Genomic DNA, 12,462 nt, shown 5'->3' on the forward strand with positions numbered 1-12,462 from the left:
ACCTCCTAGAGAAATGGAAAGAAAAACAAAAATAAACAAATGGGACCTATGAATCAACTAACAAAGGATTAATCTCCAAAATATACAAGCAGCTCATGCAGCTCAATATCAAAAAAACAAACAACCCAATCCAAAAATGGGCAGAAGACCTAAAGAGACATTTCTCCAGAGAAGATGTACAGATTGCCAACAAACACGTGAAAGGATGCTCAACATCACTAATCATTAGAGAAATGTAAATCAAAAGTACAATGAGGTAGCACCTCACACTGGTCAGAATGGCCATCATCAAACAGTCTACAAACAATAAATGCTGGAGAGGGTGTGGAGAAAAGGGAACCCTCTTGCACTGTTGGTGGGAATGTAAATTGATGCAGCCACTATGGAGAACAGTATGGAGGTTCCTTAAAAAACTAAAAATAAGTGGGAAAAAAAACACCTAAAAATAGAACTACCATATGACCCACCAATCCCGCTACTGGGCATATACCTTGAGAAAACCATAATTCAAAAGGAGTCATGTACCACAATGTTCACTGCAGCTCTGTTTACAATAGCGAGGACATGGAAGCAACCTAAGTGTCCATTGACAGATGAATGGGTAAAGAAGACGTGGCACATATATACAATGGAATATTACTCAGCCATAAAAAGAAATGAAATTGAGTAATTTGTAGTGAGGTGAATGGACCTAGAGTCTGTCATACAGAGTGAAGTAAGTCAGAAAAACAAATACTGTATGCTAACATATATGGAATCTAAAAAAAAAAAAAATGTTCTGATGAACCTAGGGGCAGGACAGGAATAAAGGCACAGATGCAGAGAATGGACTTGAGGACATGGGGAGCGGGAAGGGTGAGCTGGGACGAAGTGAGAGAGTGGCATGGACATATATACACTACCAAATGTAAAATAGATAGCTAGTGGGAAGCAGCTGCATAGCACAGGGAGATCAGCTCGGTGCTTTGCAACCACCTAGAGGGGTGGGATAAGGAGGGTGGGAGGGAGATGCAAGAAGGAGGGGATATGGGGATATACATATGCATATAGCTGATTCACTTTGTTATACAGCAGAAACTAACACAACACTGTAAAACAATTATATTCAAATAAAGATGTTAAATTAAAAGAAAAGAGTTTATATTGTAAGATTCCATGTTCAAGAACAGGCAATGCGAATCCCCAGAGAAGTCAGAGTGGTGGTTACCTACAGACCGGAAAGCAGTGTGAGAGAGAATTCAGGAATGGTGAAAGTATGTTCTGTATTTTCAGCTGGGTGGTAGTTATATGATTATATGTAAAAATTAAATGTAAAGTGTTAATCAACCTGATGTGGGTATACTTTATGTACATTATGCTGCAATAAAAACAATAAATGAAAGCATGAATGAAATGATAGGGAGCAAGAGTCACCTGAGAAGGCCTGGGATAGAAGATGAGACAACAAAGGAAGATAGGGGCCAGACTGTGGAATTTTAACTTTATCCTGTGGGCAGTGGGGAGGTACTGGTGGATATTTTATTTATTTATTTATTTATTTATTTATTTATTTATTTATTGCGGTACGCGGGCCTCTCACTGCTGTGGCCTCTCCCATTGCAGAGCACAGGCTCCAGACGCGCAGGCGCAGCGCCCATGGCTCATGGGCCCAGCTGCTCCGCGGCATGTGGGATCTTCCCGGACTGGGGCACGAACCCGTGTCCCCTGCATCGGCAGGCGGACTCTCAACCACTGTGCCACCAGGGAAGCCCACTGGTGGATATTTTAGGCAGAACAGTGCAGCAATAAGCACTGCTTTAACGGACCACGTTCTGAGCACTGCCCTCCAGCTGGCACAAGGATCTGAGTGCAAAGCCTTTGGGAACCAAAGTTGGATGGTTGCCTCACTCTTTGGGCTCCAGATTCGGGTCCTGATGCTAACAGAGAGGTGATCAGATACCAAAGAAAAGCACAGCTTGATTGCCTGTGCACTCGGCACTGTCACCCTTTGTAGCAAGCGTGCCAGGGCCCAGAAGAAGAACCAGAATGCTCAGGGCCTGTTGGGACTCAGTCCATGCAGGTTTGCGGGTGGCCACCTCACCTGCCAGTCCCTGTGTTCATGAAGTAAGTGTTGCAGCTCCATGTACCGCGATTGACTTCCCACCTCCCATTCCCCTACGCCACCACCCAAAATCAGCTTCCTTAGCTAATTTCTAGAGCTCATTTTTCTTGTTTACACAAAGCTTGTTTTTACTAAATGGGGTTTTTTTTCCATTTTCTTCCAGAAAGACAAAAAACGGAAAGTGGGGAAGAAGGATAAAGACCCAACAGCTGACAGGTGAGGGGTGCACACGGGTGGGGGGCACCGCAGAAAAGAGCATAGGACATGGCCTGAGTCCTTGGCCTGGTCTGGGAAAGGCAACCCCCCCCACTGCTCTGTACACCACACCCCTTCATCCTGGAAGAGTATGGTGGGGGAAAGCACGGAGACCTCTCTGCAGTCCTGCACGCAGGCCAGCATCCTCGACTGGGGAGACGCAGTGGAGAGGCGGGGCCTGGGAGGCAGACTCAGGCCCCATCGCTTCTAAGGCCGTGTGACTTTTTTTAAGTTTTAAAATTCATGGGGTTCTCAAGAAAGTTTTTTGAGAGAATAGCATCCTGCTACAGCTTTTGAGGGAACACTGAGACTGCAGTCCTTGAGGGCAGAGACCGTTCATATTACATGCCCGCCCCTGGGCCCGGCCCGCTGAGGCCCTTCATAAGTGCTCCTTGAAGGAAAGGGTGAGGATTTGTCTCATTATGAAAGGATACTTCCATTTCCTTAAGCCTCATTGGCTGAACTTTGATATTAACGAATAATTATAAATGCTCATTTTTAAGCTGAAATGGCCTTCAGTGCTTTAATATTGGAAATAAATAGGGCCTAGGTTTTCAAACATTTTCAAGGAATTTAATTTAATCCCTAGGAAATGAATGTCAGAAATCATTTTGAACGTATACCTTTTTTCCCATGGGTTTGTTAATGGGTAACAGGTGTTGCTCCCTGTTTGGGGTGTTCCCTTGTTCACCTTTGGGTGCGCTGATAACAGTCCCAAACTCTGCTTGAAAGGAGACCCACGAGAGAGGAAGCCAGCTTGGAACCATCCACAGGAGAAGTGGGGACCGGAGCACCCCAGAGCTGGTGCACACGCCCAGGGCCCTGGCAGGCAGCCTCTGGAGAGACACCCAGCCTTGGTGTGGGCTTTGGCTCTGGGGAGAAAAGGCTCCCACGGGATATCGCTAGAGGGAGGAGCTGCAGGCTTCCTCATATGACGTCCCATTGTTTAGGGAAAAGTTCAAGTTCAAGAGCTTTGGCTGACCGCTGCCTGGTCAGCATTCTGAGGCTCAGGCGCCCAGTTCCTGGGAAGGAGCCCATCTACCGATGCACCAACACTGACGCCTCCTCGGGGGGATGTTGTAGTCCCTTCCCTGGAGGAAGGTCCAGCCCCTGCCTACCCGCAGGGCCACTGCTGTCTTTCAGTGACTTTCACATGCCACGTTTCTCCTTTGTCCTTACCTCAGTCTTTCAGGAGGAGAAGATCCTGCTAAGTGTCTTATTGAGTGACCACCCAGAGCTAAACCCAAATCTGCCACGATGAGCTGACCACTAAGTAAAAGTTATCTATTCATGTTCTCTGCACTTAGAGAGTCGCTTAACTGAATACAATTCTGCTTTAACAACCCAGAGCACACACGTGGCTCATGGACCGTGTCTGTTAGCCAATGAATGTGTTCTTTGCATAGGTTTCTTTACAGTCGAACTATTGTAAATGAGCTACAGCAGTTCTCTAGTGAAATGAAGAAAGACCAGTAGTATTTTATTCACTTTTACACCCCAAAGTACAGAAATACCTGATCATCCTATTCCTGGAAGACTTTTCATTTTAATTTTAAAGACTCTGTGTTATTCATTAAGTGGGATTCAGTAAATGGGCTAGTTCTCTGCCAAGACACTGTAAGACAACTTATGTTTCTCTCATCCAGTTAGTATGAACCTTAAATCAGTATTTTTATCATAGTTTATAAGGTGGTTTTATTTTATTTATTTATTTTTTTATTTTTTTTCCCGTCACAAAACTACTCAACAGTGTGTTGACAGTCAAGGTATTCAAGCAGCATTTTATGCTCCCTGCCATTCACAGGGATTGTTATTGTTGAGTATTGTAATGGCCTCCTGAAAAATCAATTTAAAGAGATTTATCACTCTTAGCTCCCTCATCTCTTCCTGGTCACTGTACATGGCCGTGCTCAGAAAGGGACCATCTCTTCTCAGCCACCTCCTGGTTAACGACTAGGATGATCTATTATTAGTTTACAACTTGGGATTCCTCCCTGACCATTCCTGGGCATGATGCTTTTCTGTTCACTCAAGGCAGCCCCAGGCTGGTAGGTTGGCTGCCCAGACAAAAGGGGGCCTAGGGCTTTCAAACTGGCTCAGCCATAAAAGGTAGCCATATAAGGTAGTTTTCGAGTTGAAATTTTTTATTCTGTCGCAAGAGTTTATTTCACTGGAAAGATCCAAATATAGATTTGTGTTCCCGGAGTCTTAAGATATTTGGTTTGGATTATTTTAGAGAATCTTATTCAATTTTATGTTAATATTTTACCCATATGTTTATGTTAAACGAATATTCAAGTCAAAACACTGCAGTTGATACTGCCTTGGTATAGGTCAGATACTGTCATCCCAAATTCCATTACAATTAAAACTTTCTTAATTCTCAGCTGAGGGCACACTATTTTAAATATATTTGATAGAATAAAATTTCAGTCAACCAAAGACTGGAGTCATTGAATTAACATCTATCCCGATGGTATTTGGCTTGAGTCTCACTGATGTTCTTGAGTCTCTTTTAATCACACTAACTTGGATCATTGAACAATCAAAGAACAGTTTAAAAATAGTTATATTTACAATTCTTCAGTCTAAAGAAAGACTGGGGTTGAACCAAAGCATCAGGCCCCTAAAAATGAAAAGGGAAAAGACAAAACATCTCGAAGGACTCTGCTGCACCATATTTGAGCATGATCTATCTGAATTCCAGCAAGCCAAGCCCCAGTTAATTTCATTGGGAGTTTCATTCATTAAGTGGGATACTATCTCCATTTCTTTTCCTCAAGTAGTATAAATTACCACTATGCTGGCTACATACCCAAGGCCCCCTTAGAGAAGAGGTTTTGTCATCTGTAAACACTATGGAAGAGTATAACATCCTCCTAAAAAATTATAATATTTTGTCTTTCATATTAAAATGATTTCCATTATAAGCCTTTGTTTTTTATAGATATTTCTTTTAAACTATTATGCTATGGAGTTAAAAGGAAATGTCAATTTCGCGAAGAATTGATGATTTACTACAGCTTGCAGACGCTAACTGAATATATAATTATGGCCCTGTTACGTTACTATTATTGTGTAATTTCTAATTCATATTTGTGCCATCATGAAGGCTGATGAAAGGGCAGACTGCAGGAGTCATAGCTGGTCTCAGATGCCCAAAGATAATTCTTATTAATGGGAAACATCAGGTATACCCATGGACGAGTGCAAGTATTGTTTTTAAAAAGCCTAATTTATCCCCAAATTGTAGCAATGCTTCAAAAATCAATTTATTTGCATACGTACAAATGTACTTTGAATGAGATCTGGTTAAAGTTCTCTTGAGTATGTGATGATTAACATCAGTACTGCTGATTTGATGTGTTTGCTCACAGAATAGATGGTCTGCTTTATCCCCAGGACCATCGAATCTCTGTATAAGGAACTAGTGGAAGAAGGCTTACTGATCCAGGCTCTGAAAGTCAACCTCTCTGATTACATTGGTAAAGTACACAAAGAATAATGCATGTATGTGTCACAGATGCATGTCACCCCTTGGGTTCTGAGGACCCAACAGCCGGAAGTATGTTTCATCTGTGCTTTTGTCCAACCTAAAATCTGGCCCTTAGTGGCTTGCAGTAAATGTTTGTTGGATTGAATTGATTTGAGTTCATTCTGTGCTGGGATCTAATGGGTCCAGCTCTCTCCCCTAATGTGGTAGAAGCAGGTTTCCAAACCTACTAGCAAGGCTCCTGGAGGCATTCTTTGTGGCTTAAGCTGAATTGAGGAAATGAAGAATTGTTCATGCTCTCTGGTTATCAAAGTGCCCTAGGGGGCAGCCCCTGGTACTTCCAACACAGAGTCCTCACAGGAGAAATTCCTTCCAGAATTCCATCTAGGGGCCACCACAGGAGTAGCTGGGAGGAAAAAGAGGGGACATTTGCTATCACCGTCTTCAGCTAATGTTTTTCTCTTAATTTTTGAAAAATACCATGAGGATCTGAAAACATATTTAAAGCTTAAAATTCGTCATACTCCTACCACCCTAATGCAGATATCATTTTCACTTATATACATCTACAATCAACTGAGGACATTTCGCCTACATAACCACGAAAAGATAATCACACTCAGGAAATTTAACATTAATGTCGTACTGTTACCACTAGGTAATATCTAGTTAATAATCAATTTTCCCGATAGTCCTAATAAATAATGTCCTTTGTAACTGTTTGTCTTTCTCAATCCCAAGTGCAGTCAGGGATCATGGATGTGACGGATCTCCGTCGTCCCCTTTCATTCCTTTAATCAGCACCAATTTACAGGCTTTTCCAGTCCTTCACAGCATTGACATTTTTAAAAAGTCTGAGCTGTTTTACAGACTCTCCTTCAGCTGAATTGGTTTGATGGTTTCCTCCTGACTTGATTCATGTTAAACATTTTTTACAGGGAAACTACAGGTAATATTATGTCCTGATTCTCAGTCTTTCACATTGAGGGCACAAAAATGACGCTTTGTCCCATCACTGGTGATGTTGGGTTTAATCACTGGTGAAGGTGCTGTTCCACAGATTTCTCCATTGTAAAGCTCCATTTTCCACTTTGTAATCAATGAATAATCTGTGGGGGATAGTTTGAGGCTCTGGAGATTCTGTTCCCAGCCATCTTAAAGGTTTAGGCATCCGCCGTGATGACTTCTGCCTGCATCAATGTTTGCTGTGGTGGTTGTAAAGTGGGAATATTCTATTTCTGCCTCCTCTTCTAGCAGGTACCATTCTTCTGGAGAGATTTCCCTCCCACCCTCCTTTTAAAATTGTTTTGGTATTAGAGTAGACAGATGGATTCTCTCTTTCTAAAACTGTATTACAACCCATTTCCGAGTTATTCGTTCCAGTGTTTACACTGCCCCAGTTTTGGCCTCTGCAGGAGCACAAAGACTGACATTTCCCTTGGATCAAAAAAGTGATCACTTTAATCCCTTTGAAATAAAGCCACATTTCCTTCTCAGGGGCTTGGAGGAGCCTTCATATTTCCTAATGGTGTAAGATTTTACCAGAATATGTACTGGAATATCTGTTGGGTTTCTATTTATTTTATGGGTTTCTTATTCAAGTACTGTAGGGTTTTCTCCTGGATTGCCTTGATTATGTTCTGTTAATTCTGTTCCTATGAAAAAATAACACTTTTAGCAGAACCCTACCTCTTTACTTACGACTGGGATCTCTAAGTGCTCTCTCTCTCCTTGTCTGGTTTCTTTCTTCGTATCATGTCTTTTTTGCTTATCACCGAATTCCTAGTTTTTAGTACAGTGCCTAGCACATGGTAGTCTCAGAGAATTAATGGACATATTTCTCATCTTCTTACTAATTTCTTATCCATCTTGGACTTCCTCATTGATCTCTTTGTCAGTTTCCAGGCAGCATCTTGAAGATGCTTAAGGTCAAAGCAAATGAAATCAACCTCTTAAGAGTGACCTCAAATGTAAATGACCCAGTCTAGCAAAATCAGTCAAATTGCCGCAAGGATTGGCTCCCTTTGGTCTTTTCCACGTTTGTCTTCTTTTTCCCGGTTAAGAGCCTTAGCTTGAAAAGATGGCAGTGGATCTTCCCAGATCCCCACATAAAAATAGACAAAGCAACTAGATGGCAAAAGCAAAAGCCTGTGGACAACATTAACACAAAAACGAAATAACCAAGTTTCCCCTCCAAGCCCAAAGTGCAAGCCACTGGGGCCAAAAAACAAAAGAACCCCAAAATAGCCAGCAAGCACTCACTGGAAAGCACAGCAGACCAGGGTAGTAACTGCAGCTGGAATTGGGAGGGGTTTGCCCACTTCAACAGCAGATGCGTGAAAATGTATAGAATCAGAAAGTATGAACGGGCGAGAACAGTCCAACCTCTGGACGCTCTTGAAATTGACCCTTCCAAGACATGGCCTTATACTGAGAAGAAACTCTTGGGAGTAGAATCACAATCGAATAGGAACAACAGAGATGAGGGAGAGAAAAGGTCCAGAATAAATTGGGGGAGGGGAACAGAACAAGGACATCTCAAAAAGCAAGCCACCATACTAATAACATACATGAAAACAACAGAAGAGGGGACTCTATGAAATTTAAAAAGCTACCCTGACCCAAACTATCCTTTAAACATTTAGGAATATTAACTCATATGAATTTAAGCAATGGAAAATTTCAAGGTCAAAGCCCATGCCAGATGTCTATTAAAAAAGAAAGAATAAGGAGCAAAGTGTCATCACAAAAAGACGTGCCCACAAAGCAGACATAACTGGAACGTCCTCTTTCAAACCAAGCTAATATACATTAAGAAAATTATAGAAGATATGTAAGAATACATAAAATGGAATTAGAAAAGTGCAGAAATGAGTTACACAAAATTCCAGGAATATTTTGGGTTTTTATTTTGTTCTTTTTGGGTTTTGTTTTGTTTTTTTTCTTTTCTGTGGTACGCGGGCCTCTCACTGTTGTGGCCTCTCCCGTTGCGGAGCACAGGCTCCGGACGCGCAGGCTCAGCGGCCATGGCTCACGGGCCCAGCCGCTCCACGGCATGTGGGATCTTCCCGGACCGGGGCACGAACCTGTGTCCCCTGCATCGGCAGGCGGACTCTCAACCACTGCGCCACCAGGGAAGCCCCAAGAATATTTTAAATAAAGGAGAAAAATCGTTCTAGGACAAAACTAAATTACAGTGAATACAAGAATGAATAAAGTCCACAAACCATGCTTTAAGAGAAATGAAATGTGAAAGACAGAAATTTTTTTAAAATAAAACTAGAAATGAAGAACAAGATTAAAAGGTTTCCAAAGAAAGTAACAAGTACTAAAGATAGGCAAAGAAAATTCACATAGGCAGGCAAACATAATACACATCTCTGAAGAAGAAAACCAAAGCCAAGGAACAGAACAAATTCTAAGAATTTTTATTCATGAAAAATTTCCTAAAACAGAAATGCAAACCACATAATGAATGATCACACTTTGTATATGAGAATATCAACTCCAATTGGCCAACACCAAGATGTATTCTAATAAAAGTACCAGAGCTTAAAGTAAAGGGGAAAAAGAAACCTTGGGGCATTACCCCTTCTCCTTTTCCAGCCGGCCCAGAGCTGGACAAGCAGGGCAGGGTGGGTGTTGGCTGAGCCTCAGCAACTCCCCGTGCAGGCAGGGACGGAGCACAGACCCTCAGACTCAGAACGTGGCCGCATGGTTTGGACATTCCCCACAGCCCAGGAACCCTGTATTCGCAGCCAGCCCGGCTCAGCACTGCCGGGACACGAGTTGTTTGGGGGGCTTCCACTCTTTTCTAAACACCACTCAAATCCAAATACGCACTAGAATCACAGCAGTTAGGGCTGAAAGAGACTTGGAAGGCAGGAAACTCAAGTGCGTAATGTCTGGTTCCCCCAGGGCCCAGCTCCCAACTCCCCCCACCCCCAGTTCCTTGCTCTGTCCCTGCGCACCTGCCCAGCTCTGAGCGCTGACCCTGTGCCCAGGAACGAGCTCCCGCCACAAGCTTGGGTATGCAAGAAATAGCACATTTCCTTATTCTTTAAATCACCATAACTTAGCATCACGAGGGCTAAACTGCCAAGGTTATTCAAATTCGATCCTTCTTACAAGCCTCCACCCCTGCCCCCAGGTACCATCAAGGTCCCTGATTCCCAAATGGTGCCTGGATGCTGGGGAGAGATTCTGGGCACTGGCGTCCTCCAAGACCCCCTGGTGCCTGCAGGGGCCACTCATGCCTGCCTGGGGCCCTCTCTCAGTGAGGGACTCTCTCCCCTGCTCCCTCGTCCTCCGTGCCACTAGGACACAGGGCTAATGCCCACTGACCAGAGACCCACTGACCAGCTGTCCCGCCCAGGCTGGGAATGTCTTCTCCCTCCTGCTTCTGAAGCTCGCACCCTCTGGGTTGCCGGTCCCTTCTGTAATCTTTCTGTGCCTCAGTTTCCACAATTATGAGGATGATAACAGCAACCGGCTCACTAAATTGCTGGGACGGTTTAATGAGTGCGGAAATGGAACACTTGAGGGCGCGCTGGCACAGAGCTAGCTGGCTGCCTCCCTGTGTCGCCGCAGTGGTGATCTCACCTATCTTCCGCGGGCTCAGGGTTTGCCAAGAGGGCTTGTGACTTCCTGGTGCCTCCGTGCCCCTCCCTCCCTGTGCACGTCGCAGAAGCACGAGGCACCTGGGTCAGCCACTGCTCGAGGGGAAAATGCAGAGGGAACAAACACAGCCAATACCCCCATAAATTACCTGGCTCTGCCTGTGGTTCTGGAGCTGCTGCGTTCGGTGGGAACATTGACACCCAGGCCAGGGCTGGTGTTTCTTGCTTTCTCCTTGGCATCCAGGGCCTGTCCTAAGAACAAGGAGATTCAAAGGGTTCCTTAAAATCCCAGCTTACAAGACTTGACTTAGACATTACATGTGGAAAACACCTGAAGCTTCGGAATACCTGGGCCCCGGGGTGCATAACCTTGGCAGAGCTGTTGCAACAAAAGGTTAACCTGAGAAGTCTCTCTGTCGACCTCATTCTGGAAGCTGGTAGCCTGCATCCAACGTAAATTTTTATTGTATAAACAATGCAGGAATCTGGATTGTGACCACGTAGCGTGTGTCACCGTGCTCGTCATCATCAGAAGAGGCTCTGTGCAGCCCTGGCAGTGCCCGGGGCAGAGCTGGCGTGTCCTGGTGCAGGTGGGAAGCCCCAAGTCCCACGAGGATTGTCTGCTGACTTGAGGCCTCCTGTGTTCTCTCGCTCCTTTTCTTCGAGTAACTTTTTTAAGAGGCTATTATTTTTTATCAATTGTCTGTTCTTTATTCTCTTTTCAATGCTCTGTGGGATAGAATGGAAACGTTAGAAGCTGATTTCACCTTGCTTTCTCAAATATTTTTTATTTCTCCTTATTTTTTAAGTGTGCTCGTATGTTCCTATTCTCTACAATTAGTTCCTCCTTCTGTGTTCATTTGCTAGGACTGCTCTAACAAGTCCCACAGTAAGGCAGCTTAAACAGCAGAAAATTACTCTTTCCCAGTTCTGGAGGCCGGAAGTCCAACACCACGGTGTCAGCAGTGTTGGTTGGTTCCTCCTAGAGGCTCTGAGAAGGAATCTGTTGGCTGTAGCCTAAGAGCCCCTTCAAGCCCCCACCTCTGTCCTGCTCCCTGGACTTGTCAGTCCTCCCCTGCCAGGATGCTGAGCTGCCCTGGGGCTCACATGGCCTAAACTGACCTCATCCCTCGTCTTGTCCCCTGGTGGTTTGCTGGCGGTCGTTGTCGATCCTTGGCTTCTGCTGTATCACCCCATCTCTGCCTTCAGACCTGACGTGACCTCCTCCCTGTGTGTGTGTCTGTGTCCGAACTGCCCCTTTTTATAAAGGACACCAGTGATATCGGATTAGGACCCACCCTAGTAACCTCAGCTTCATTAACTACATCTGCAGTGATCCTATTTCCAAATAAGGTCACATTCTGAGATACTGGAGGTTAGGTTTTGACATACGGATTTTTAAGGGGACACAATCCTACCCATAGCACAGTCCTGTTTCTTTTCCCGCTGTTGTCCTAGGTTTCCTTGCCCTTTTTCATGCTTTCTATCTCTAACACCTCTTCATCTGTTTCCTTCTTCCCTCGCTCGTGGAAGACCTGGTGTCTGTGCAGGGAACCCTGAAGTCTCTAAATTCTGAATGAGTCCGTGGGAGGGGCTTATGGCTTCCGTGCTGGGCAATAGCAAAACGTAGTAACACACTTTCAGAATGAGTCTCCTCACTTGGCAAAGGGTCGTTCCTTCTATCAGAACCAACAGCCAACAGTTCAACTTCCTTTGTCTAAGTAGGGTCTAGAAAATATGGCGCATCTGGGTATTAACTTGGATTTACTTAAGCAGGAAAATGGGGTCACTTTTATGCCCCCCCCAATGTCATGTTTACAGCAATAAGTGCTGGATTTAACGGTGGCTGCAGGATCCCTTCCTGCTCTAGTGAAGGCGAAATGAACCGCTCTTCTATTTATTACCTGCTCATTAAAAAGCGTGCAGATCGAAAGCCATAATAGATGCTTTCATTATCACTCATTTCCCTCACCAAGACCATTGCCCTTGCCAAG

At 44.3% G+C, this 12,462-nt stretch overlaps 1 protein-coding gene across 1 annotated transcript in view; it reads left to right on the plus strand.

Annotated features, from left to right (window-relative positions):
* IQCA1 (IQ motif containing with AAA domain 1) overlaps nt 1-12,462 on the plus strand; it is a 167,901-nt gene that overhangs the window by 110,233 nt on the left and 45,206 nt on the right. Inside the window, exons 12-13 of the mRNA XM_029225692.1 lie at nt 2,265-2,317; nt 5,759-5,841. Of these exons, the coding sequence (XP_029081525.1) occupies nt 2,265-2,317; nt 5,759-5,841 (136 nt within the window). The remainder of the gene's footprint in view (nt 1-2,264; nt 2,318-5,758; nt 5,842-12,462) is intronic.

The sequence above is a fragment of the Monodon monoceros genome, unplaced genomic scaffold (assembly GCF_005190385.1).
Source record: "Monodon monoceros isolate NGI ecotype Baffin Bay Population unplaced genomic scaffold, NGI_Narwhal_1 Super_Scaffold_16, whole genome shotgun sequence".
Classification (NCBI taxonomy): Eukaryota; Metazoa; Chordata; class Mammalia; order Artiodactyla; family Monodontidae; genus Monodon; species Monodon monoceros.